Source organism: Lactuca virosa, chromosome 4, assembly GCF_052849685.1.
Source record: "Lactuca virosa cultivar CGN04683 chromosome 4, Lactuca_virosa_CGN04683_v6, whole genome shotgun sequence".
Lineage (NCBI taxonomy): Eukaryota > Viridiplantae > Streptophyta > Magnoliopsida > Asterales > Asteraceae > Lactuca > Lactuca virosa.
Window position 1 is genome coordinate 396,048,307 of NC_136429.1, and position 26,788 is coordinate 396,075,094.

General features: G+C 33.6%; 2 protein-coding genes, 2 long non-coding RNA genes and 1 pseudogene across 10 annotated transcripts in view; 3 read left to right on the forward strand and 2 right to left on the reverse strand.

Annotated features, from left to right (window-relative positions):
• Positions 1 to 3,642: 3,642 nt before the first annotated feature.
• LOC145106454 (protein FAR1-RELATED SEQUENCE 5-like) lies at positions 3,643 to 5,977 on the reverse strand. Its single transcript, XM_079043424.1, has 5 exons — positions 5,868 to 5,977; positions 4,987 to 5,132; positions 4,170 to 4,897; positions 3,809 to 4,078; positions 3,643 to 3,726 (listed from the first exon to the last, which is right to left on the reverse strand). The coding sequence occupies exons 1-5, from the start codon at positions 5,975 to 5,977 to the stop codon at positions 3,643 to 3,645; spliced, it is 1,338 nt and encodes a 445-aa protein (XP_078899550.1).
• Positions 5,978 to 12,640: 6,663 nt separating this feature from the next.
• LOC145108844 (uncharacterized) lies at positions 12,641 to 13,785 on the forward strand. The gene is made up of 2 exons (XR_013708587.1): positions 12,641 to 12,803; positions 13,509 to 13,785. It is a non-coding gene; the product is annotated as an uncharacterized LOC145108844 (long non-coding RNA).
• A 674-nt stretch (positions 13,786 to 14,459) lies between these two features.
• Positions 14,460 to 18,401, forward strand: LOC145108841 (uncharacterized). Of its 7 annotated transcripts, none has more exons than XR_013708573.1 (7): positions 14,460 to 15,414; positions 15,498 to 15,589; positions 16,061 to 16,118; positions 16,210 to 16,324; positions 16,556 to 16,625; positions 17,112 to 17,417; positions 18,125 to 18,401. It is a non-coding gene; the product is annotated as an uncharacterized LOC145108841 (long non-coding RNA). The 7 variants fall into 7 exon arrangements; XR_013708575.1 differs by having other exon boundaries at positions 14,460 to 14,851; positions 15,267 to 15,589; XR_013708576.1 differs by having other exon boundaries at positions 14,460 to 14,851; positions 15,279 to 15,589.
• Positions 18,402 to 23,886: 5,485 nt separating this feature from the next.
• On the forward strand, positions 23,887 to 24,633 carry LOC145106455 (secreted RxLR effector protein 161 pseudogene; annotated as a pseudogene).
• Positions 24,634 to 24,863: 230 nt separating this feature from the next.
• The window catches only part of LOC145106456 (disease resistance protein RPV1-like), a 5,030-nt gene continuing 3,105 nt past the window's right edge, over positions 24,864 to 26,788 (reverse strand). Inside the window, exon 6 of the mRNA XM_079043425.1 lies at positions 24,864 to 24,916. Within this exon, the coding sequence (XP_078899551.1) occupies positions 24,864 to 24,916 (53 nt within the window). The remainder of the gene's footprint in view (positions 24,917 to 26,788) is intronic.

Sequence of the window (26,788 nt, forward strand, 5' to 3'; positions counted from 1 at the left end):
TTGTGAAAGTTCGATGGAACGCAAGACGCGGACCAGAGTTCACATGGGAACGTGAAGACCAAATGAAGTAGAAGTACCCTCAGCTATTCTCGCATTCTCAAATCTAGCTTTCAAAAAAATTTCGGGACGAAATTCCCTCTAACGGGGGGATGATGTCACAACTAGGAATTTTGACACCTTGTAACAACAACAATGATAACATTTGTGAACAAAAAAATATGAAAGCATGTATGATGCTTATCCAATAACAACAAAACTTCCATCAAACACTTTATACAAGCACTGCAAATAGTCAAAGAATTGGAAACCCTAGAAATCCCGGTTTAAGTCCATTTTGGACTAGGATTTTCTTATTGGGCCTAATGGACCAATAAGCTTCCAATTTGACTATTTTGGACTTAGAACTCTTAAATGGGCCCTAATTGGACCCATATAAATGAAAACTTAATATTTTGGGCCTTATAAGCCTAAAATGAACTAGGTTATCTTTAATGGGCCTTATTGGGCCATAACAAATCTAATTAGCCCTAATGGGCCATAAAACTCATCCTTGATTTATCTTGAGCCGAGAACCCTCTCCAAAGACCAATTGGACCAAAAGTCATCTAATTGGGCCATAATATGGGCTTAAGCACAAAAAGGCCCAATTTCTTTTCTTTCTTCTCCATCTCTCGGCCTAACCACAACACATGGGAAAGAAGAGTTGACTTTTCTACATGCCACCTCACAATTATACATGGGATATCCATGCAACTATCTCATACTTCCAAGCACCTATCACTTCACAATCTCTCTTCTCCTCTCTTTTTTCTTCTTCGGTCGAGAACACAAAAGGAAAGACACACACACACAATTCACTCAAACACTCTCAAAGAACACTCTCACTTATTCTTCCAAAAACTTCGAGATTTAAGAGCTTTCAAGTAGGATTCTCCCTAAGAGTCATCATCTAAGAACACATCTAAGCCAAAGATCCTCCAAGAAAGCTTCCTAGGCTGAGAATAGCATCAAACTTCTTCCATTCTTCTTCAAAACCGAACCCACAAACTCAAGGTGAGTTCATACCCCTCTCTTTTCGGTTTTCACAAGTTTTATGGGGGAGAATACAAGTAAAATGTGTAGATCTATGTGTATGTGTATGCTATGTATGATTTTATGCATGTATGTGTGATTTTATGTGTTTTGTGGTAAATATGTAACCAAAAAGGGAAGAAATATCGAGATCTATGCCTTAAGAAGGAAAACAAACATGATCTAAGTTATATTACACTAAAACAAGTCAAGAACATTACCCTCTAAGATTTTGATAAACACATTTCAACATAAAACCCATTTTTGGGCTTATTTTGTCAAATAAACAAAAGTTGGGTTAAAACTTGTCACTCACGGTTTTCTCAAGGATTAAAAGAGTTTAAACAGTAAAAATAAGTGTTTTTATGAATATCATACTCTTTTAAAGGTTAGAAATGAAATTTATGGCTTAATGGGCCAAATCTTGGGCTTTTCGGCCCAGTGGGTCAAAATTTGCGAAAAACTACAGTTTCAAGGGACTGAATGGTAAATTTCACAAGACTGGAGGTAAAAAGTGTGAACAAAACCAATTCAGGGGTTAAAATGCTTTTCTTTTCCAAAAAGGATCAAAAATGTAAAGTTTTTGGATTTTGGGCCAAAATTGTAAAAATTGCAAAAAGTTTGGGCTTTAACCGACAAACACTTTTCTGGAAGGGCTGAAACTGCCAAAGAATAAGTTTTGAGCTAAAAATGTCACTTGAACAAGTCTATGGGTCAAATGTGTCAAGAAAATGGTTTAAGGGCAAAAATGTCTTTTTTTTATATAAGGGACTAAAATTGTCATTTTTATTAAAGAAAGGCTGAAAAGGTCAAACCAATATTCTTAAGTCAATTATTTTATTTTTAGAATATTGAGTCAAAAACACTAAACTACGACTTACAAAAATTGAAAGAGGAATATACGTAGAAATCCAAATGTCGTTACAAACAAATCGATCGGTCTCGAGTCGATACAAAAACAACAATCGTTCAATCCAACCTTCCAACAATTATACAATACCTAAAACAAGTAAACATTCAAAACTTCGGGCTTGAAAGTTCCAATCATGCTTGTTGGGCCTTTGTGATCCATTAACATGATTTTTGGGCCCAAGGGTTAATAATAATAAATGTTATTGGGCCTTCTATGACCCAATTTCATATTAAATGGACCCTCAATGGCTTTTAAGTGCTATTGGACCTTAGTGGCCCATTAGCATTGCTAGTAAGGTCCAAGTGAATCAAATGCGAAATGGGCCAACGTGTCCTTCGTATACCCAACAACCTAAAATAAATCACGAAAGTAGCAAGACTTGTATTCCTCCTCTCCTCGTTTGTTAGGCTTATGTGTAATCAAAGTAAACAAATTCAGGTCGTTAATCAATAGTAATCAATGTTGTTTGGATTAGGTGAGTAATAACGGGCAACACCTCTAAGGGTCGTTCGTAGTCTGTAGTTATAATCAAAGTCTCTTGGAAGGAGAGCGAGAATTTGTGTATAGATCTATACGGGGGTGACTCCCCCACACCTCAGCTGTTCGCTACAGTTAGACTCGGCCAGTCTAGGGTGACAAAATCTTAAGATCAATCCCAGCGTACATTAGGATGCCAAGACAGACAAACTAGTCATTATTATGCATGGTTATAACGACTCGCATAAATTAATTAATCCAATACCATCCGAGTAATCAAGGAAGAGTAATCAAAATCATTCACTGTGGCAGTATAGCAATTTGAAAAACAATTATATTTATGTATTCGGAAAACATCGGGTTTTTTGAGGAAATCAACACCACTCGCTTGTATTTTCTATAACTTTAATACAAAACTCCCTTTTATACACGTTTTGAAATCATTCATGCATCAACTTATGGATCTTCACACTTTGGTAAACAATTGTCTTTACAGAAAATATCGGATTTTCTGGGTTTTTACAAACTACACAAATCATTTTATCACAACCCTGCTTATGAACTCACCAACATTTCATATGTTGACGTTTTTCAAAATAACTTGTATTCTCAGGGGGCTGAAGGGTAATATCAAGTATGTTAGGATGTTATGTTTTGAAAACTCTTAAACGATTTATGTTATGGATGTGTAATATTTAAAACAATGTACTGGATGTGAACAGTATCAGTTGTAATGTATTGATGCATGGTGATGTTTATGTTACGATTCATGTATATTCATTGTGATGATAATCAATTTAAGTCACGCAAGCCCTCAGACGTTTCCGCCGTCTGGTTTCGGGGGTGTGACAGTTTTCAATCTTCAATGGATAATTTGCAGAAATCATATGAGGAGTACCATCTCTTGAAGCTATATCCAATCTTTTTTGTTCATGACGTTGCTTTGCAATAGCAGTGTCAAAGTTAAACATAAAATTCACAAGTAAATTGGATGGGCTAGAGAAAACATTGAAGAAAGAATTTGAACTTTCAGATCGTGATGTTGTCTTCATAAGACCACACATAGGAATATCTCTAAAGTAAGAAGGAATCCATTTGTCTCTCTTATTATACATGTCATCCAACCATTTATTTTCTCTCAATTTGAATTTGTCCAACATTAAGTTCCACTTACTCTCAAATTATGTTGGTTCAAGATGTATATTCCAAACAATTTTATGTAATTGTTTCTTGAAATCTGTATTTTCAACTATATCTGAACAAATCTGCAATTCCAATTATTAAGTTGTTAGTATATAATGTTAAATTTGAAAATTCTATTAACTACATAGTTAATAAGTAAATTACTTTGGCAGGTATTTTGCTCATGATGTGCCACATACATAACATGTGTCTACATCCCTGAAACTCTTTTGAAATGGACGTACATAAAGCCGGATCCATATCAGACAAAATCATGGAAGGAATTTTTCCATGTGCTTTAAGAAAAGCTCTTAACAACCATGTATATGACTCTATTGTTTCATCCGATAAGAGTCCAACTCCAACATTGATTGTCTTGTCATGGTTGTTAATGGCAGTGAAAGGATCAAAAATCATATTATACTTGTAAAGTATCTTATATCATATAACTTAATTTTTAATATAAATATAAATATTATATTGAAATGTACCTGTTGGTTCTGTAAGTTGCATCCATTGAAATCACATTAGAAAACTTAGAGTAATTTTCTTTAGCAGTTTCATCTGCCCAAAACATAGCATTTAGTACTTTATCATCTAGCTTATATTCAAAGTGGAAATTTGGATAATTATCTCTTCGAATTTGCAACTGGTCCACAACACATTGAGCATCATTAGGTCCAACTATATTCATATAATCTCTCCAGAAATTTTTGTAATCAATCTTGGATGCAGTTACATTATCGTAGCCTCCATTTAGACTTGCTTGTAACTTGTGTGCTTTTGTAGCTCCAATGTTTAAAGTAGAAGCTTTCACAATAAGTTCTTGATCACAAATTGTCAGCTTATGGCTTTTACTACAAATGCTTTGTTGATCAAAATCATTAAGTGGATGATTATGTACTGCTTGAAATTTGTATACTGTAAAAGTATCACTTTTATGATCTCTGTGAAAACCTATCATTGCCATGCATCCTGTTACCTTATGATAACTTTTTCTTTCTTTCTTTTTCAGACCTCTTGATGTCAATGTGTCAATACTTTTTTTCCTTGGTTGACCATACTTGTTGCACCTTATATGTTTTTTTCGCAGAGTATAATCTCCATAATAAGTTGAAGTTCCCATTCTAATTCCAAAGCCAGCAGCTTTCCCATACTTACGGTACATTTCAATTGCTTCATTCAATGATGGAAAAGAATCTTTTTCCTTAGGAATCAATTCTTTTTCAACATTTGGATGATATAAATCGTCTCCTTAAGGATAAATTGGTTCTGTTTATATATGAAATTTGCAGTTATTCTAATAAAAATATATTAATTTAATATTAAGGTTGAATGCTTGCCTGAATAATATGTGATTAATGTTTCTGATTGATCACCTGAACAAATATTGTATGATTCTGATTCATCAATGCTGAAATCAATTGATGATTGTATTTCTTTTCCAGCAGTTGGAACATAAATATCGACTCCATCTCCATAAAAAAGTCTGTGAAAAAAAATTATGCAATGTTATTGAACATAAATATCGTATATGTTTGTATGTAATCATCAATATCTTCTTTAATTGAACATTGAATTAAAATAAGTATGCAGTTTTTTGTAATAAAACTCTTTATTAATGTTTGATATTAATTCACGGAAGATCAATTGAAGTTAAAACAGATTGAAAACTTGCCTGCATTCTGATCATTGAATACACTTCCTGAGTTTTCAATTGCTAAGTTTTGATAATCAGTTGTTGTCGATGTAAGAATATCTTCTTGAAAATTCATCTTTTTTCTTTCACTAAGATTTTTTTTAGAGTTTTTCGATTCATTAAGATTTGGTTAAATTGAATTCGCGAATCATGGAGATGTTGGTTAATAGCCTTATTAACGGTTATTATGTTTGCAGTTTATGATGAAGTAGTTATTAGTACGAATTCATAGAAAACATGCATTACAATATTTTGTAAGTGACATTTATACCCTTTATAATTTAATTTAATGATTTAATAATAATAATAAAGGTTAATGATGTGTCATTTTCTGATTGGTTCTTGTATTTTTGCATCTTTTTTGTATTTTTGCAATAACCTTCCCCTATATATATATATATATATATATATATATATATATATATATATATATATATATATATATATATATATATATATATAATTATTATATTATATTATATTACATATACAATTAACTCACAATCCTTATGAACAGTACCTTACCCCGTACTGTTCATCAGGTTATGTAATTCAACTGGGGTCACCACCTCAACTACGTACTGAATATCTTTAATCCTCATCTCCACCGCTTTAATCGAATGAACCTTCACCATCGCTCTTTAAACACCTCTCAAAACATGAATCCTCGTCGTTCGTTGATGCTTCCTCGATATTTAGATGTGCTCCACAAAGTTTTTTCTTATTTTCTAGGGTTTTTATACTACTACTGAGCACCATCGAAGCAACTCACCACCATCACAATAGTCATCGTTGTCTTCGTTCCATACCCGGACCGACAACGAGACCACCACTTTTCCCCACAAAGGAACCCTAAACCTTACTTCACAGAAGAAATTGACCAAGTTTGTTTTATCTTTTCGTCTCTCACCACGTTCCAACTTGATGTCATTGAAAAGCTTCACCAGTTTAAATCTGACTGACGATTGTAAGATAGCCATCACCACCACTGTCTTCTATTCACCGCTGATGTATTTCGTTCACATCCTCACCGCTTCTTACAACCAAATCTCCTTTCGTTGCTCTTCTAACGTTTGTTTCTTATTTGATTTTAAAATTTGAGGATGTTGCTGTTAATTTTAATAGGTTTGGATTAGGGTTAGCTTTAATTCGAGTGTCGATCAATTGTCTGATTTTTATAACACACACGTACTCTATTCTAATTTTCAGGGGTGTTTGGGATATCTTTTTTAGCCTTAAAGTCCTTTTTATAAAAAAAAATTTGTAAAAAGTTTTTTTTTTCTCAAAAGTAGATGTTTAAAATGTGTTTGGATGGAAAAAAACAAAAGTTGATTTTTAAAAGTCACAAAAGTCATGATTTTATGACTTTTAGAATCAACCTCTTTTCCCTTGCCCAAAAGTTGTTTTAAAAAGATCTTTTTAATTTTACAAACATCTTTTCAACTTTTTGGAAAAGTGAAAAGTCCAAAAGTTGTTTTTAAAGCAATCCTAAACATCATCTTCATCATGGATGATGACAGGACATCGATGTTGGTGTCCCTTAATCGGATTACCTTACACTTTATGTGGGATGAGGTTCGTGTGTGACATCCCGAAATTTTGGTCAAGGACTGTGAACGGTCAAGTTCATAGTAAGTCTATCGATAATTTGACTCATTGAGTTTTAGTGATTCTAATGTAAAATAAATGAGTTATTTCAACTATTATAAGATATCAGATGCTATCTTAATTCCAAATATGTAAACTAAAAAACAAATCAAACAGCTCAAAGTGCAACTTTAGTTAACGCGCCTAAAAAACTGAAATTTTGTATTAATCAGTTTTAAGCAATACAAACACTCTAGTTTCGTAGCACTTGCTTCCCTGATTTTGAGAATATAAAAAACGTCCAAAACGGAGTTCTTATGCAAAAGATACGATCGTGTTTAGATTCTCAAAATCAATATAATACTGTTTTCTTAAAAAAAAAACTGTCAACTCTGTTGAGGGACTTGCACACCTCAAATGGAAATTCCAAAAGCATTTTTGGACTCAGGCTATAGCCTAATATTTATTTTCATATTTGAAATATTTTTAATAAAAATATTTAAAATAAAAAATAAAAAAAATGAAAGATACGTTTTCAAGTTTATAAATCGCGAAACCCTAAACTATTGATTTCAACCTAATTTTAATTATTAGCAATACATTTTGGAAATAATAGTATATATCCAAATCCGGTTGACGTGGATTTTAACGACGATAGATAGTCCAACACTCAATAATTTCGTGAACTACATGTATGTATATTCAGGTATGGACTTGTGTCATAATCAATTATATGTTGTTGGTTAAATTTCCATAAATATACATTATATATGTGTGTATTTTAAATTTAAGAAACCAAGGTCTAATAAATTAATAAAGTTCACATTTCCTAATATATATATATATATATATATATATATATATATATATATATATATATATATGAGTTTAAATTTATACAATACACAAAATACATTTAGAAATGTATTATTTCCATATTTCACACAAATACACATACATATATGTATATACAATAGAAAAAACAATCAATAATACATTAAAGCTATTAGAAATACATTTACACCGAAAGAAAACACAAAATATATAAAAACAAACAAATTATATAAAAATCACAGCCAAAAAGCATGAGTTGCTTCCCGATATCAACATATCTATTTTTACATACAATTGACAGTACTACACTTAAACATTTCATAGTTCACACGAATGAGACATTAACTGCAAATGTACTCTAAAAACCTTCATTTTGGTTTGAAGCTCCCCTGCACTCTTTCTTTAGCCTTGTAATGAAACTTTCAACCAACACAACACACAAACAAAACTGAATCCCACACTCAAACTTTGATTCGCAATCAGCCAAGAATCAAACTCTTGTTCTTAAACTCGTTTCTACCTGCGGATAAGAAGAACTACAAAACGTTTTGTTTCTTTTCCTTTCCCTATCAAACATCAAAACCAAACAACTCAATGGATCACTATTTTCTTTATAGTTTGTTCCTACTAAATCAAAAAACAGAAAGAATATGAAGGAAGGAATTATCGGAGCAAAAGGTCCCTCATGTCTCTCTCGTTTTCACCCCTGTTGGACATCGAGCATAGCAAGCCAAATACTCTCTCCCATTTCTGTTCCTTTACCCCTTCCCTTCATCGATTTCCTGTCAAGAACCAAAATCAAATATCCCTCATTATATAGAAAATCAAAAGACAAACATCCATTGATTCTTAATCAAACGAACACATATGTAGTTTTGCCAAATCAAACAAGAACAAAAAGAAAAGAAGGAGCCTTTACGTGTTGATTGAATCGTTGCTGCCCAGCTTCCTCCATCACCGATTCCACCCACCTGCCGATTGCCACCACCCCATACGACTTACTGTCGCCTTACAACTCCCAACTTGCAACCACCATCGAACCACCCTTGTGTTTCAAGAAGATCGGACCAGAAGAAGAATGGAGCCGCCGGAACAGCCCTGGGCTGCCGGCCTCCCCTCCATCGCATGTGCTAGCGATCCACCAGCACCACCGAACCCTCGCTTCTGGCCTCTTTCCGATCGCAATCTCCTAACAACACCGAACACCTCCTCCTTCTTTGGTCTAGTCAAAACCCCGGAGACCATCTCGGTTTGCGAGTCGGGCGACGAACCTCCGTGCTTCTCCCCCTTAATCAGACGAAGACGAGCACCGGAGAATCTTCCCCTTGGTCTCCTTTGCTGCCGACGACGGGAGATGAACGAAGGGTTGCTGCAAAGTGATTCCTCTATCCCCGCTGTGTTGGTTCATCGATTCGACTGCCTTGTTCATCTGTTCGTTCGTGACTTCCTATTGGGAGCATTCATATCCTTTAACCCGATCAAACTAAAGAAACTATTTTAAGTATGAATCTACTTATACAAAGGATACATTTTTGCTTTCAAGGTTTATTACAATCACAGTTATAGTATGGATTTACTTTATACAAAAGATACATTTTGGATTTCAAGGATTTATTACAAGCATAGTTATAATATGGATTTATTTATACAGAAATACATTTTGGGCTCTTAAAAACTCATTGCAAACACTGTTTTTAACTATCGTTTTATAAATGGATAAACTAGTGAAAACGTTTTGTATACGTGTTATGATTATTTTATCGTGAAATATCCGGTTCACACAACAAATATTATATTATACAAAGTTTTATGATTTTTATGTGACGTTGTATATTATAACAAGTATGTTATAAAATTTTGTACTATTTCAAGGATTCGAGCTATTACTATACATGTTCATTTATATGTTTAAGTACACAACGTTTATACATGTATATATGTTCATTAATTTTAAACATTCATTTATATAAAAGCGAGCACATTACATTTTTACATATATGTCAAACATGTTCGGCTTTTATAAACCCTATACAATGATATTCATTATGCCTAGTAACTTAATCACAATTAAGTTAGGGATGAGAGTTATTCACGAACTTACAAACTTTTTAGTTAAAGGCTTTTTAGTGAGATATTATTCAATAGCTGAGTTTAATCACTTAGCACCCCCACACTACTATAACTGTTAATCTTCGGAGCGAGATACATATGTATAGATCTATACGGGGTTGACATCCCCACCTGTGGTTGCTAGCTACAACCCTTGATTGATCAAACGAAGCAGGTGATAAGTGTCTACAATCGTTACTACAACGTCCAATGAAGCGTTGTAGGGGGGGTTTACTTTCAGTCAGGTAGCTCGGTTATAGGACTCACTATAAACATTAACTAGAATACCTCTCTTTTCCTCACTTAATCATGGTTTCAGTTGCCTTCAAAACTATTTTAAATATGGATTTACTTATACAAAGGATACATTTTGGCTTTCAAGGTTTATTACAATCAAAGTTACAGTATGGATTTACTTATACAAAAGATACATTGTGGCTTTCAAGGATTTATTACAAGCACAGTTATAATATGGATTTACTTATACATGAATACATTTTGGGCTCTTAAAGACTCATTGCAAACACTGTTTTTAACTACCGTTATATATACAAAGATAATACTTTTTAGACTTATTAAAAGTATTACTGCATTAGCAGAAAACCTATGACACCCACCAACCTTGTGTTGACTTTCAAAACTACATGTATTCTCAGGAAAACACTAAACAAGCATTCAAGACAGATTGGATTACAGGTGACCTAGTTTACTTACTGTTGTATTAAATGCCTATCTGTTAAGACAATTCATGTATTATTATTATTTGTAAAAAGCTTGTATTCAAATATCAAGATGGAACATGAATGCTATTTTGTTTATTGTTGTACTTGTGTTGTATATTCAATTTACTTGTGATCCATGAACTTAGTCGCACAACCCAACGTGTTCCGCCGCCTCGGCCGGGGGTGTGACATCGTGAATGTCTCATTTTATTGCAACTCAATTCATTTATTTCAATTTAGGAATTTTGTGTACTTAAATTTTCGTTCTTGGATCTTGGTGTATACATACGCTCCACCTTCTCTATTTGCTCCTAATATGTTTCTTGGTGTTATTCCCAATCTCACACTTCAATACCACCGTCGATTCGTGATTTTCAGGTAGGACCACTTTCACTTAATGGAGTTGTTGGAATGTATCATATTGTACATCAGAAAACTGTTAGGATGAACTCAGGTTACTATTTTTTGTTTTTAATTTTTTCTTATTTGATTTTTTTGGGTTAATACATATGTGTTTACTTAATTTTTTAAAATTTTCAGTTAATACGTATGTGTTTTGCTTCCTCCTTCAAAGTCTTTTCAGATGTAATTAATTAATGGAGGAATCATCAAAGTGTTATGTGTACCTTTGACTGAAAAATCTTTTTCAATGCCCTCAAAAAATGTGAAATTTTAAGTGGAGAAATCAAATTTTGGCCCAAGGGTTTGCCTTTCTTGAATATATATTGACTTAAAACCCTTCCAGAAATGAAGAATCAACATATCAATGGTTAATCCTCCAATCTTAATTTCTGTCATTTTTATGTGCCCTTCTTATGTGCCAATTGTGTTGATTGTATCATAAGAAACAAGTGTTTATATGTATGGAAAGTAATCTCCGTACTCTTGGAATTTTTTTTGCTGATGAAATTTTGAAGAACAAATCACACTATATGCTTTGGTTATTCCATTAAGTAGACCTTATTATTTTTTGTTTTATTTTTGCATAATAAGGTCATTGGTTGATGGTATCTCTTCATGTGTTACATGTATTGCCTTATCGACTTATTTTATTTTGTTTCTGTTATTTGTAGAAAGGATAATAATGGCTATATGAAGTTATTTGTGAAGCTGTATAAGGATTTTTCTGGGTTTCGGTAAGTGTCTCTTGAGTTTTGGCTTAAATTTGTCATTTAATTCTTGAGTCAAAAGCTCAAGCTCACCTGATTACAATATTTTATGTATATATATATATATATATATATATATATATATATATATATATATATATATATCCTTTTTCTAACTTTGTATATAAATTCAGACAAACAAGGACACCAAAGATAATCAATAATGCAAAGGGTCATTTAGGACCAACATGGATTTTTGTATCAACTAGGTGAGAAGCAACTTCTATTCTAACTCTTTCATGTTTATTTATTAAAATTACATTCCTTTGTAACTTAAAAGTATAGTTTTAATTGATGATCACAAAACATTTTGTTCCAGGCCACTTATAGCAAGGTAAAAAAGGAATGCTACTTATAGCAAGGTAAAAAAGCCATTTTATAAATAAGAAGACATTTTGGCAAGGTAAAAGTTGGCAAATATGACCATCATTTTAAAAATCATGAGAAATGCACGCCTTGAGGTGAAGCGGATGATGATCAAACTAGAGGCGTCGCCTCTGTGGTAGGATTTGATACGTATGCCTCGTACTAGTGAAGCGTAGAGGAATCGGTTGAGGCGGTGCGTTTTTCAGAAGCGTATGCCTTCGACTTTTTTTTTTTTTTTTTTTTTTGACTTTTTGACGTCGACTTCTTTTTACCTTTGTTTTATTCACCGGTTTTATAATAAAATTTAAAACCCGTTTCATATATTGAACAAGTCCACTCATTCGCTCACTCTAAAACGTCGCTCCTCTCTTCTTCTCAAAATTGCATCCCACCTGGTTCTGCTCTGGTCGAAGGTCTGCATTCTTCTATCGAAAGCATTTTGTAATTATTATTATTATTATTTTGTTAAGCAAATGATCTCTTTGGTACTCATAATTATTACATTGAAAGTTTGTAGTTTATGTTGTTGACTACTGGTATATGTGTGGTATTCAAATATAAGGGTTTAACATGTTTTTGTCGAGGGGTTTTACTGTTCTGAGGCTTCTTTAATTTCTACAACAAGAGGGTATCAGATTCTCCACCTCATCACTGATCAATGACATCAAAGAAAGGTAATTTCAGTTCTCATATGGAAAATTAGCCTATTTCTTTGGCATTTAGCTGTTGAGCACGACTATTTCATTATGTGAACAAGGTGAAACTTTTGGTAGTGAGCAGGGTTAGATGATAAAGAAACATAGAGATTGGTGATGAATATTTTAGTTTTAAAAAATCAGAGATCGGAGAGGTAGAAAGTAATACATCACTGTCTGTTCAGTATAAGCCTAGAATTAATTACTGTTACAGTTTCTGTACAGTTTACTTTTGTGAGTAAATTGATGTGTAATCATAAGGATTTGATACTTTTATTGATCATCACAACGATATTCTTTTGTTCAAACTAAGATAAAATGTATGATTGAACTTTAATGTAGTGCTTTGTATGATGAATTTGGGAAAGAGTTGAATGGTTCACTATTGGAAAAAAGATGTTTGTTTTATTCATAACTTTGATATGGTTAGTATTACATTTTCTTCCTTTCATTTGATTTATCATTACTCGACCACCGGTGATTTTCTTGATTCATGAATAGATTTAAAGGCTAGGGTGGACTGTGGAGGACTTATTTAGTCAAAGTTGGTTGGTTTTTTCTTCTTTCTAACTATTTAAAAATAAATGGCAAATTTTGTTAAATGGAAACTTTTGGTGTAGAAGTCAAATGTTGGGAATTTCTTATCTATAACCATTAACATATGTTTTAATTAATTTTCTACAGAGATCAAACCGTGACGTCTGAGAGGGGAAGTGAAAGCAGTTTTGTTCTATTCAGGTATATAGGCATAATTTGGCTCGATCTTAGGGGTAAGGAGTACCAAGTTCTGAAAGTTAGTATCTTATTATAAAAATCACGGCGATAATGATCTATATTTAATTACATAATTTTTTTGTGTATAAATAATTTTGTGTAAATAAAGGTCATGTAAAAACTATACATACACCAAAGGATCAAGGATGCGTGTGGGCACAATAAACATTGAGGTTTACCTTTCTAATGGCCTTAAATTTGTTGATTATGAGTTTCTGAGAGCATACTGTACACCTATTATTTTAGTTATGCATTTTTTAACAAAAAATTATAGTTATGATATCATGTCAAAATTAAGTTTCCATCATCTAATATTGCTATATAACAATATATAGAATTGATTTTTGTTGGTTTTGCATATTTATGCAGTGCTAATTTGTAAACAAGTTAAATCATTACTCTGAAAGAAATTGGAACATTGCTCTACATTATGGCAATTCAATTTCAGTAGGGTTGTATCATTTACCTGTTCATTTTCACTTATAATTGATAAAAAAAATAAGGTATAACTTTTGTAGGCATATGAAGTCTTTACCATCAAACTTATTTGTCTGAGTTGGAATAGAACAAACATCTTTGACATTATATATTTTCAACATTTTCTACTTTATTTTTGTGACATTATTGTTGAAATATAGGTACTCATAATTATTACATTGAAATTTTTAGTGGTTTATAAATTTTGAGTGAGGGACGTAAATATTTTGAACTTTCATGTTATATATATATATATATATATATATATATATATATATATATATATATATATATATATATTAAAAAATTGTTCCCTTATGACATTACCTAACCGTTCATAGGGTTATTTAACTGCACCTTAATTAATCTTACACCGACCCACCGCCACAAATACTTATCTATTCTTTTTAATCGTTCACTTCCACCGCCTCAGTTACCGCCTTCCCCACTGCTCACCTTCTCCGTTTCCCTCCACCGCTTACTTCCCAGCTACGCATGTCTCTACCTTCTATCAAACTTCGCTTCAGTCGCCAGTGGATTGTGCTTTTAGGGTTGAACGATTTTAGTTTATAGAAGATAAATGGTAAAAAAAATGGTTAGGCTGAGATTAAAGCAGAGAAAATCTTGAACCTTTTCCGTTTTATAAATCGATCTAGCCTTCCACGATTGGAGGTCGCCACCTTCTCTTTTTGCTTATCTGCTTCCCTTATCTGCTTATCTCATGCCTGGTTACGCTTCCTATCCTTAGTAACAGAGTTCAGGTATGTCAATTTAAGGTTTGTCTCTTTTTACCCTCTTCTACTTCTTCTCTGTTGATGGCGTTGTTTGATTTCGTCCTCTGTGTTGAAGGAAGTAGCTAAACTTTGTTTTGGGTATGATTTGGATAGTATTTTTTTCATTTTGATTTCCATCTTCTCCTACTCTAACTGTATTAATTTCTGTTTGGGTCTGATTTGGAAGTCCATCTTCAGCTACTCCATCTTAAAGTTAGTCATTCTGTTTTGACATAATGAATTCATATATAATATTGGACAAAACTTCTCTGTCAAAAAAGAAATAATTTGGGGCTTATTAGATTGGTTTTTTGCTCATAATTGGCACATCAACTGCTTGATGAAATGCTTCAAAGAACTGGTATTAGAGCTACTCCATCATTGACTATACAAGCTTCTTAACACACTTTTATATAAGTTTTTGGTCTAGGTTCAGATACGCATGCTGAGATTCTAACCAATGAGTTTGGCAAGTATGGTGAGATCGAAGACTGTAAGGCTGAGTCAAGTATAGTGGAAACCATTTACCTGATGTGCTCTCTTTTCTGATAATCTCTTTGAATAAGGTTATTAGTGTATCAGATAGCAATTCTTTACCATTTTCGTTTTAAGAATATAAATTTTCTTTGTCATCTCATTTTTGATTTAGTAAATAAGAGCAGCAGATGATTGCGATATGTGTATGTTGAAAATGTCTGAATCAAGTAAATATGTTGAAAGCGGTGGATGGTAGGTGGTTTGGTGAGTATATCCATTTCATTAACCATTTAATCATTCATTTTTGGGTATTTTTTTAGTTAATTTTTCTTTTGGGAACTTCATCGTGAGGTTTGAAGTTTGCTCGATTAATTTTTCTTTTGGGTATTTGTTGATCCTTGCATCCTTTTTCACTTTTATTATTATTATTTTTTTGGTTTATTAATTAGACATAATCCCATTGAATTTAAATGCTTTTTTAATAGTGAATACAAATTTTGATGAAGCCTTTCCAAATTCGAGCTTCAATTCTTCATTCTCATAAGAATTTGAATATATAATGTAAAATTTTTAATATTTTCATAATTCTCTTAAACTTCTAATCTAATTTAATTAAAAATTATTATCGTGTAAAATTAAAAAATCCGGAGTTTTCTGTTAAAAAAAAAAGGACTTAATCGTAACTTTTCCCAAAATATTAGGACTTTTCTGACAATTTCCCTTTAAAATATGCAGCAAATCAACATTCGTGGAGTAGTTACACCATTGTCTTCATTATACTTTGAAATTTATGGTGAAATATAGCACTGTACCTATTTTTATTAGTTTCCTATTCATGATTTTGAAAAACCATTTAGTCGCATACATGGTTTACATTTGTATAGGTGATTGATTTGGGTTTGAATTATTGGCCAACCATGTCAGCAAAGTCATAGAGTGTACATGCATTATTGGCTTCATACGATGGTCAAAGGCAAAGGACTTTCATGTGAACCAATGGTTAGTGGTTAATTTCAATGAATAATGTAGGTGCATAAAATTTAAGCTTTTAGTGTTGTTTAAATTTTCAACTAGATTGATGTATTGATTGATTGCGAGTTACAGAGGTAATAAATACAGTTCATGGAGGGTGATCTAAAACCTGTTCTATTCTTTCCCAAATATTGGGATTTTTACTTTTGTACATTTGCAGTTTATAGTGAAGACCTGTATTATGCATTTTAATTATAGGTACCCTGGATTTAACACACTCAAGCTATGTAATAGAGGTGGAATGCATGTTGCCTTTGTGGATTATGAGGTATGTCACTTCATTTTATTTTTGACTCCTTCAAGAGAAAGCAATAGTCCTAATTTAATTAAGTTTTAGTGGTAAATGCACAAAAAAAAAAGGTTAATATTTCGGGAAAATTTCGTTCATATCCTTAAAAACCTTAAAAATTACTTCAATATCCTAATTATTCTTTTATACAGTGTTGTTTAAGCTTATACCACGTCCTTTGAAATTAAAAGAAAAAATGGGATTATTATTTCATTATTTTTCAAATTGTTATCTTGAATGAAAGAAAAAAAAGTGGGATTACTACTTTATTTAAGTAATCTTTGTTGGAATTTTGAGTTTTACGAGAAGTTAATGCAACTTTAAAATGTTGGGGGCCTATCAGTTCAGCAATGAAAGTTAAAATTTGAATATTATTTTCTTTGAAAACATCACAAATTGTCAAGTTATGCTTATTACATATATTTATTTTTCACTTCTCAAAAAGATTGGTTTATTGTCTTGCAGCTAATTGTTGCTCGCAGATATCATGAAGTTGAAGAGGTCTGATATGAAAGAAATGCAGTTGCAAACAAGATGACAGGAAAAGTGGAACAATTAAAAAGCATAAAGACTCATAGAAGAAGCTATACTTTTGGATATGTGAAAGTTTGTAGTTTATGTTGTTGACTACTGGTATATGTGTGGTATTCAAATATAAGGGTTTAACATGTTTTTGTCGAGGGGTTTTACTGTTCTGAGGCTTCTTTAATTTCTACAACAAGAGGGTATCAGATTCTCCACCTCATCACTGATCAATGACATCAAAGAAAGGTAATTTCAGTTCTCATATGGAAAATTAGCCTATTTCTTTGGCATTTAGCTGTTGAGCACGACTATTTCATTATGTGAACAAGGTGAAACTTTTGGTAGTGAGCAGGGTTAGATGATAAAGAAACATAGAGATTGGTGATGAATATTTTAGTTTTTAAAAATCAGAGATCGGAGAGGTAGAAAGTAATACATCACTGTCTGTTCAGTATAAGCCTAGAATTAATTACTGTTACAGTTTCTGTACAGTTTACTTTTGTGAGTAAATTGATGTGTAATCATAAGGATTTGATACTTTTATTGATCATCACAACGATATTCTTTTGTTCAAACTAAGATAAAATGTATGATTGAACTTTAATGTAGTGCTTTGTATGATGAATTTGGGAAAGAGTTGAATGGTTCATTCTATTGGAAAAAAGATGTTTGTTTTATTCATAACTTTGATATGGTTAGTATTACATTTTCTTCCTTTCATTTGATTTATCATTACTCGACCACCGGTGATTTTCTTGATTCATGAATAGATTTAAAGGCTAGGGTGGACTGTGGAGGACTTATTTAGTCAAAGTTGGTTGGTTTTTTCTTCTTTCTAACTATTTAAAAATAAATGGCAAATTTTGTTAAATGGAAACTTTTGGTGTAGAAGTCAAATGTTGGGAATTTCTTATCTATAACCATTAACATATGTTTTAATTAATTTTCTACAGAGATCAAACCGTGACGTCTGAGAGGGGAAGTGAAAGCAGTTTTGTTCTATTCAGGTATATAGGCATAATTTGGCTCGATCTTAGGGGTAAGGAGTACCAAGTTCTGAAAGTTAGTATCTTATTATAAAAATCACGGCGATAATGATCCATATTTAATTACATAATTTTTTTGTGTATAAATAATTTTGTGTAAATAAAGGTCATGTAAAAACTATACATACACCAAAGGATCAAGGATGCGTGTGGGCACAATAAACATTGAGGTTTACCTTTCTAATGGCCTTAAATTTGTTGATTATGAGTTTCTGAGAGCATACTGTACACCTATTATTTTAGTTATGCATTTTTTAACAAAAAATTATAGTTATGATATCATGTCAAAATTAAGTTTCCATCATCTAATATTGCTATATAACAATATATAGAATTGATTTTTGTTGGTTTTGCATATTTATGCAGTGCTAATTTGTAAACAAGTTAAATCATTACTCTGAAAGAAATTGGAACATTGCTCTACATTATGGCAATTCAATTTCAGTAGGGTTGTATCATTTACCTGTTCATTTTCACTTATAATTGATAAAAAAAATAAGGTATAACTTTTGTAGGCATATGAAGTCTTTACCATCAAACTTATTTGTCTGAGTTGGAATAGAACAAACATCTTTGACATTATATATTTTCAACATTTTCTACTTTATCTTTGTGACATTATTGTTGAAATATAGGTACTCATAATTATTACATTGAAATTTTTAGTGGTTTATAAATTTTGAGTGAGGGACGTCAATATTTTGAACTTTCATGTTAAGTATAGTAGCTGAAATAATCATATTTGGTGAATGGTTGTAATATATCATGACTACTACCGAATTGTTTTGGCCTGTGTTAGGATGTTTTGGGTTGGAATGTTTTGTTGAGAGACTATTTTCAACACATCTAATTTGTTTACTAATAAACATATGTAACATATTTATTAAAATCCAACACCTAAGACCACGTGCATGACTTGTTGTGCATGTGTCTAGCTATCTTTTAATATATGTTTAGTTTGTTTTATTTATGTTCTCCAGAAAAGTTATTCTTGACTTTGTCTTTTTAGGTAGTAGGTTGTCCATTATCTTTAGGCTCTTATGTTAGTGGAGCAGTTTTTTATGTTTCTGTCATTTTCCTTTTACGTGTAAGCCTTCTTAGGCATCAAGCTTTGTCACTTTTCTATAATGAAGTAACACAACTTTTGTGTAACGTTCCTGTGTTGTCTAATTTCCCTGCACACACTTTACATAGTGTTAACAAATCAAGTGACAAAGCTTGATGCCTAAGAAGGCTTACACGTGAAAGGAAAATGACAGAAACATAAAAAACTGCTCCACTAACATAAGAGCCTAAAGATAATGGACAACCCACTACCTAAAAAGACAAAGTCAAGAATAACTTTTATGGGGAAAATAAATAAAGCAAACTAAACATATATTAAAAGATAGCTAGACATATGCACAACAAGTCATGCACGTGGTCTTAGGTGTTGGATTTTAATACTCCCTCTCAACACCAACATTCACCATTCCCATTGTCTCACAGAAGTTGGTCAATTTCTTGCTTGAGAGGCCTTTAGTGAATGAGTCTGCAACTTGGTCTGAAGTTTTTATGTATTGAAGGTCTATGTCTCCATTTAAAACTTTCTCACGGATGAAGTGATAATGAACCTCCACGTGTTTGGTTCTTGCATGAAACGTTGGGTTCTTAGCCAACTGTATTGAAGAGAGATTGTCACAATAAAGCTTGATCTTGTGACCTTCCCATTCATGTAGATCTTTTAGAAGTTGAACCAACCAAACACTCTCTTGGGCTGCCATTGCAGCAGCTCTACACTCTGCTTCGGTTGTGGATAGAGACACTGTGGGCTGCCGTTTACTGCACCATGAGATTGCACTAGACCCCAACATGAACACATATCCTGTTGTAGAGCGTCGTGTGTTTAAGTCACCTGCATAGTCAGCATCGCAGAAACCAACTAGCTTGCACATTGACTCCCTCTTAAACACAATTCCTTGATCAAGTGTTGCTTTCACATACCTTAGAACTCGACGTATGGCAGCAAGATGAGATCTCCTAGGGTTTTGCATGAACCGACTCAAAACCCCTACAACAAAAGCTATGTCAGGCCGTGTCAAAGTGAGATAAATGAGGCTTCCCACAATCTTCATGTATATAGTCGTGTCTTCTAACTCTCTGCTGGTATCAACACAAAGTTTTGAGTTTGTGTCAATTGGTGTCATTGCTGGCTTACTGTCAATCATTCCAAATCTACTCAAGAGATCCACAGAATACTTATGTTGGTGTAGAACAATGTCTCCATTCTCTTCATACTTCAATTCTAGGCCTAGAAAGTGTTTCAAATCACCAAGGTCTTTCATGTGAAACCGAGTACATAGATTCTTTCTCACTTGATCAACCACTTCATACAAATCACCTGTGATTATCAGATCATCTACATAAACCAGCACGATTGCAACCTTACCTTCTTCAGCTCTTACAAACAAACTTGCATCAGCAGCTGTCATCATAAAACCATTGTGATCTAAAAACTCAGCAATTTTACCAAACCATGCTCTTGGGGATTGTTTTAATCCATACAATGCCTTCTTGAGTTTACATACATAGTTTGGATGATCTTTGCTCTCAAACCCTGTTGGTTGCTCCATGTGAATGACATGATCCAGATCACCGTATAGGAACGCGTTGCACACATCCATCTGTCTGAGTTTCCACCCTTTGCTGGCAGCTAGGGCTAGGAGGACACGTATAGTTGTAAGCTTTTCCACTGGGCTGAAAGTATCCTCATAATCAAGCCCATATTGCTGAGAGAATCCGCGAGCCACTAGCCGGGCTTTATACCTCTCTACAGAGCCATCTGCCTTCCGTTTTATCTTGTATACCCATTTACATGATATGGGCTTTACTTCTTTTGGCTTAGGTACCAGCTCCCACGTTTGGTTTTGAACTAGGGCTTCCATCTCTTCCTCCATAGCAACCATCCATTCTCTTTTTGTACAAGCCTGTTTAAAAGATTCAGGCTCACATATCTGGTTTTCAATAACAGCAGCATGTGCATATCTTGGATTAGGTTTCCTTAATCTTGATGATCGCCTAAGACTTGAAGACTCATCTCTCTCATCATCAGAGTTAGAGGAATTGAAGACCCCTGTCTGCCATGGATGTTGTTCTTGTCTTGGAACAATATCTTCTTCTATAATAGTATCTACATCATCAATGTTTAGATTGATGGTAGAGGACTCCACACCTTCCTTGAGTACGTCGGAATCAGGAAGTGTTTCATGATTTGTTGACCACCATGAGGATGTCTCGTCAAAAACTATGTTTCTTGAGACGTAACACTTGCCACTGTTAGGATCACAGCACCTCCAGCCTTTTCTCTCTGAATCATACCCAACAAATATGGAACGGATAGCTTTCTTCTCCATCTTATGACGTAAGTGACTGGGTATAAACACATAACATATACAGCCAAATACTCGAAGATGGCTAACATTTGGTTTAATACCAAAGAGCTTCTCAAAGGGCGACACAAAACCCAAATTCTGTTGTGGGATTCGATTTATAACATAAGCTGCAGTGTTCATACCTTCTGCCCAGAAACGACCTGGGACATTTTTGTCATGGATCATGCTGCCACATATTTCAGCTAGGTGCCTGTTTTTACGCTCTGAAACTCCGTTCTGTTGTGGCGTGTTTGGACAAGTTAATTGTCTTCCGATTTTGTGTTCCCTTAAGTAATCAGCAAATTCTTTTGCCAAGTACTCTCCACCATTGTCTGATCTGAGTCGTAATACACGATGCTTTCCATCTCTTTTTGCTTCAGCTTTAAACTCTTTAAACTTACTGAAGGTTTCTGATTTTTCTTTCATGAAGTATACCCATACAAACCTTGAGAAGTCATCGATAAAGGTCACCATATACTTCATTCCTCTCACTGATGGTTGTTTCACAGGTCCGAACACATCTGAGTGTATCAACTCCAAAGGTGCCTTTGCTTGATATGCGGACTTTTTGAAGGGCAATTGGTGAGCTTTTCCATATTGACAACCTGCACACACTAGGCCTTTACTCACTTCTAGTTCTGGAAGACCGCTGACAAGCTTCTTTTTCATCATAGTGTCGAGTTTGTCATAAGCTACATGACCCAAGCGCATATGCCAAAGATCCACATTTTGATTTTTCTTTGATTTATCTACATATGCAGTTTCAGCAGACATCACATAGATAGACTCCGATCTTCTTCCTTTGGCAATTGGGTAAGATGGAGTTTCAAACTCCTTATACACTTTGACATCATTGGGACCAAAAAGCACATAATGACCAGCTGAGGTTAATTGGGAAACAGAGAGCAAGTTCTTTTTCATTCCAGGAACATGATACACACTTTTTAACATCATCTCCTTCTTGTTTTCTTCCGGGTGAAACTGGACATCACCAACGTGGGCAATTTTAAGTTTTGAGTTATCAGCAATCACAACAACTCTAATTCCACCATATTCAACTGCATTTTGAATAATCTTTTTATCTCCCGTCATATGATTTGAGCAGCCGGAATCAACTACCCATTCATCTAACTTGTTCTTCGATTTTTCAGTTGTAGCTGCAAGGGCCATGACATGTTCATCTTGTGCAAAATGTGCTTCAGCATCCCATGCGTCTTCTTCTTGAGCAGTTGCTGCATTGCCTTCTTCCATACGTTGTTGTGGACAATTTATTGCCATGCGTCCTTTTTTACCACAATTATAACATTTAAAAGGAAACTTTTTGTTAGACCGAGAACTTTTCTGCTTCTCCACTGATTGTTCTCCCTTCTCATTGTCATGATTTCTCCTCTCGTTCCGTTTGTGCTTATCATAATTCTTTTTCTGTCCCTGGTTTGAGTTAGCCTTGTACTTCCCTTTACTTCTCTCCACATAAAGGGCTTCATCTTCGGCTTTAACAGAGATGCTTACCATCTGTTTTGCGAGAGCCTCCTGCCAAGAGGTTTTCAAACTCTACCAAAGAAGGTTGGACATACCAACCTTGTATTGCAGCCACAAAGCTTCTAAACTCAGGCTTTAAGCCGTGAATAATGATCCGCTTCATATGAGTCTCAGGAATATAAGACTGTGGATCAAGTTCTGAAATCTCCCTGCAAGTTGACTTCACTTTATGGAAATACTGAGGAATAGACATCTCACGTTGAGACACAGAGAGCAACTCATTTTCCAGAAGTTGCAACTTTGTGTCATTCTTTTTCGAGAACAGTGATTGAAGAGTTTTCCAGTCTTCGACTGGAGTCACAACATCCCGGATGTGTTAAAGAATGTCTTCTTCAACTGTTGTCTTCATAATAAACATCGCCTTTCCCGCCTTGATCTTCCATTTTCGCAGAACCCCATTGTTATCTTCAGCTTCTGGTTGCGCTTTCTCAGTACCATCTACAACCTCCCACAAATCCTGCCCCTGCATGTACGAAGTGATACAAGTGGACCATGTGTTGTAGTTTTGGTTGTTGAGTTTCTTGACACCACCTACTACTTGAAGATCAGCCATGGGTCTAGCTCTGATACCAGATTTGTTAACACTATGTAAAGTGTTTGCAGGGAAATTAGACAACACAGGAACTTTACACAAAAGTTGTGTTACTTCATTATAGAAAAGTGACAAAGCTTGATGCCTAAGAATTTTTTTTTTTTTTTTTGATTGACAGTAAGCCAGCAATGACACCAATTGACACAAACTCAAAACTTTGTGTTGATACCAGCAGAGAGTTAGAAGACACGACTATATACATGAAGATTGTGGGAAGCCTCATTTATCTCACTTTGACACGGCCTGACATAGCTTTTGTTGTAGGGGTTTTGAGTCGGTTCATGCAAAACCCTAGGAGATCTCATCTTGCTGCCATACGTCGAGTTCTAAGGTATGTGAAAGCAACACTTGATCAAGGAATTATGTTTAAGAGGGAGTCAATGTGCAAGCTAGTTGGTTTCTGCGATGCTGACTATGCAGGTGACTTAAACACACGACGCTCTACAACAGGATATGTGTTCATGTTGGGGTCTAGTGCAATCTCATGGTGCAGTAAACGGCAGCCCACAGTGTCTCTATCCACAACCGAAGCAGAGTGTAGAGCTGCTGCAATGGCAGCCCAAGAGAGTGTTTGGTTGGTTCAACTTCTAAAAGATCTACATGAATGGGAAGGTCACAAGATCAAGCTTTATTGTGACAATCTCTCTTCAATACAGTTGGCTAAGAACCCAACGTTTCATGCAAGAACCAAACACGTGGAGGTTCATTATCACTTCATCCGTGAGAAAGTTTTAAATGGAGACATAGACCTTCAATACATAAAAACTTCAGACCAAGTTGCAGACTCATTCACTAAAGGCCTCTCAAGCAAGAAATTGACCAACTTCTGTGAGACAATGGGAATGGTGAATGTTGGCGTTGAGAGGGAGTATTAAAATCCAACACCTAAGACCACGTGCATGACTTGTTGTGCATATGTCTAGCTATCTTTTAATATATGTTTAGTTTGCTTTATTTATTTTCCCCATAAAAGTTATTCTTGACTTTGTCTTTTTAGGTAGTGGGTTGTCCATTATCTTTAGGCTCTTAGTGGAGCAGTTTTTTATGTTTCTGTCATTTTCCTTTCACGTGTAAGCCTTCTTAGGCATCAAGCTTTGTCACTTTTCTATAATGAAGTAACACAACTTTTGTGTAAAGTTCCTGTGTTGTCTAATTTCCCTGCAAACACTTTACATAGTGTTAACAATATTAACTTATTTTAACATATAATTAATGGCGTAAATAAACAAAAAAAAAAAATCAATAATTTTTCTTTAAAAACAAATTTTATAATGGGTTTTCAGTAAAAGGTGAAAAAAAGTAAAGAGTTTTTCTAAATTTGAGATTTGATATTTTATTACAAAAATATTTTTCGCTAATTGCCATCTGTTTTTGTTAAACATGGGGATGAATTTTGGGAACATTCTGCAGTTTTTATGACATCATAGGTAAAAATTGAAAAATCATAATCATAACACATAGTTTTTTTTGTTGCAAGGAAGACTTGTGAGAGGTGCAATTAAGTGATGGTGATATATAGGAGTATTACTTTTGAGCAATAGTTGTAATTCTGGAAATAATTTTATGAGGAATATTTCCAGAAAAGATGCAAAGGTTTTCTTTACATAAATTACAAAAAAAATAAAATAAGAAATGATTTGAAAATGATATCAAGCACACCACAAATTTGTCGAGTTATTTTTTTTTTGTTACTATGCAATATGTTTTCCATTCAATTATATAAAAATTCACATCTAATAATTTGCTTTTTGTTGCTTTTAGATGAAGTTATTGCGGAAAAGATACAGAAGAGAGGTTGGGCTTGCACTTCAACTTCATGAAAGTCGGGTCCTGATTTTTTAATCACTTACTTGAACAATACTTTTAATCAAATACCCTTGAATTTGTACTCTTTGAGTTATACTTCATTGTCAGATTTTTTTTTTTTTTTTTTTTTTTTTTTTTTTGCTTATTTTTTTCTATCCTCTTTAGGATGAGAAACCATCAAGTTGTATGATTATGTTAGGTGGTGACATGGCAAGAATATAGTCAATTAACATACAATTTCCACTTGTTCATTTTCAAAAAGGAGTCGTTACGGCTGTAATGGTAGTGATTCATCTCATGATCACTTACTTAGTGGTGCTCTTAGTTGAAACTTTCTATACTTCTTGTTGCAGCTCTTTGTGATTTCATTTACATTGTATATGCAGGACCAAAATCAAAAGGAACAAGCATCAATGGTTGTTTAGACCTCTTATTAAACATGTTTAAAAGCTCTTTTTTACGCCTAGATTTTAGAATTTAATCCACTCTTGATATTAAAAGGATTGAAATAATACATGTTTAAGTGTCTTTTCAAACTATAGTGTTCTAATAAGTAAAACTCCTACCAGTTATAGCAGTGTACTTTTAACTTTTTCTTATTACAGCATAATACTTTGAAAATCTACCAAATGTAGCAATGTACTTTCAAGATTCAATTTTTTTCTTATTAGAACATTATGCTTTGATTGATATATACCCAGTCAGAGAAGTGAAATTGCTTTGTCTTTTAATTGCATTGCAATAGTTGGCTAGATTTTTGTAGTACAATGTTTTAACAAGAATAAATGAAAGTAGGATGTACGATAAAAAAACAAGTGAAAGTATGTTTCTAATTCATACATTTAACCCCAAACATACATATCTCATATTTCTTATCATCTTATTTCTGCAAAACCATTGAATTTAACTTTTTCATGGGAAAAGATCAAGAGAAGATATGAAATTAAGATGAACCAGGTTACCTGAGTCTTTTCAATTTATTGCTCACTAAAATGTAGAAAAATACTGCAACTTCAGTAATGACCCAACAAAACAATTAAGATATACAAGTATCAATTAAAATCCATAACACTTCCATCTCCAGTGCAATTTTTTGATCAGAAAAAAAAATAGATTGCCTATTTAGGGTTCAAATGAAGGTCAATTAACAATATTCACTTCAGTTGCCAAGATTGTTGAAGAGCGAAATCTATCTAATGTTCCATCCTCCATGATCAGTGCAAT

What these genes read in the sequence shown, in the direction of transcription:
- LOC145106454 (XM_079043424.1), bottom strand. Translation starts at nt 5,977, where the DNA reads ATGGTGAAGGTTCATTCGATTAAAGCGGTGGAGATGAGGATTAAAGAT. An exon ending in AACCTGATGAACAGTACGGG is followed by an intron (nt 5,133 to 5,867) that starts GTAAGGTACTGT and finishes TTTTTTTCACAG; the next exon opens with ACTTTTTTATGGAGATGGAG. An exon ending in TGAGCAAAATACCTGCCAAA is followed by an intron (nt 3,727 to 3,808) that starts GTAATTTACTTA and finishes TTGGAATTGCAG; the next exon opens with ATTTGTTCAGATATAGTTGA.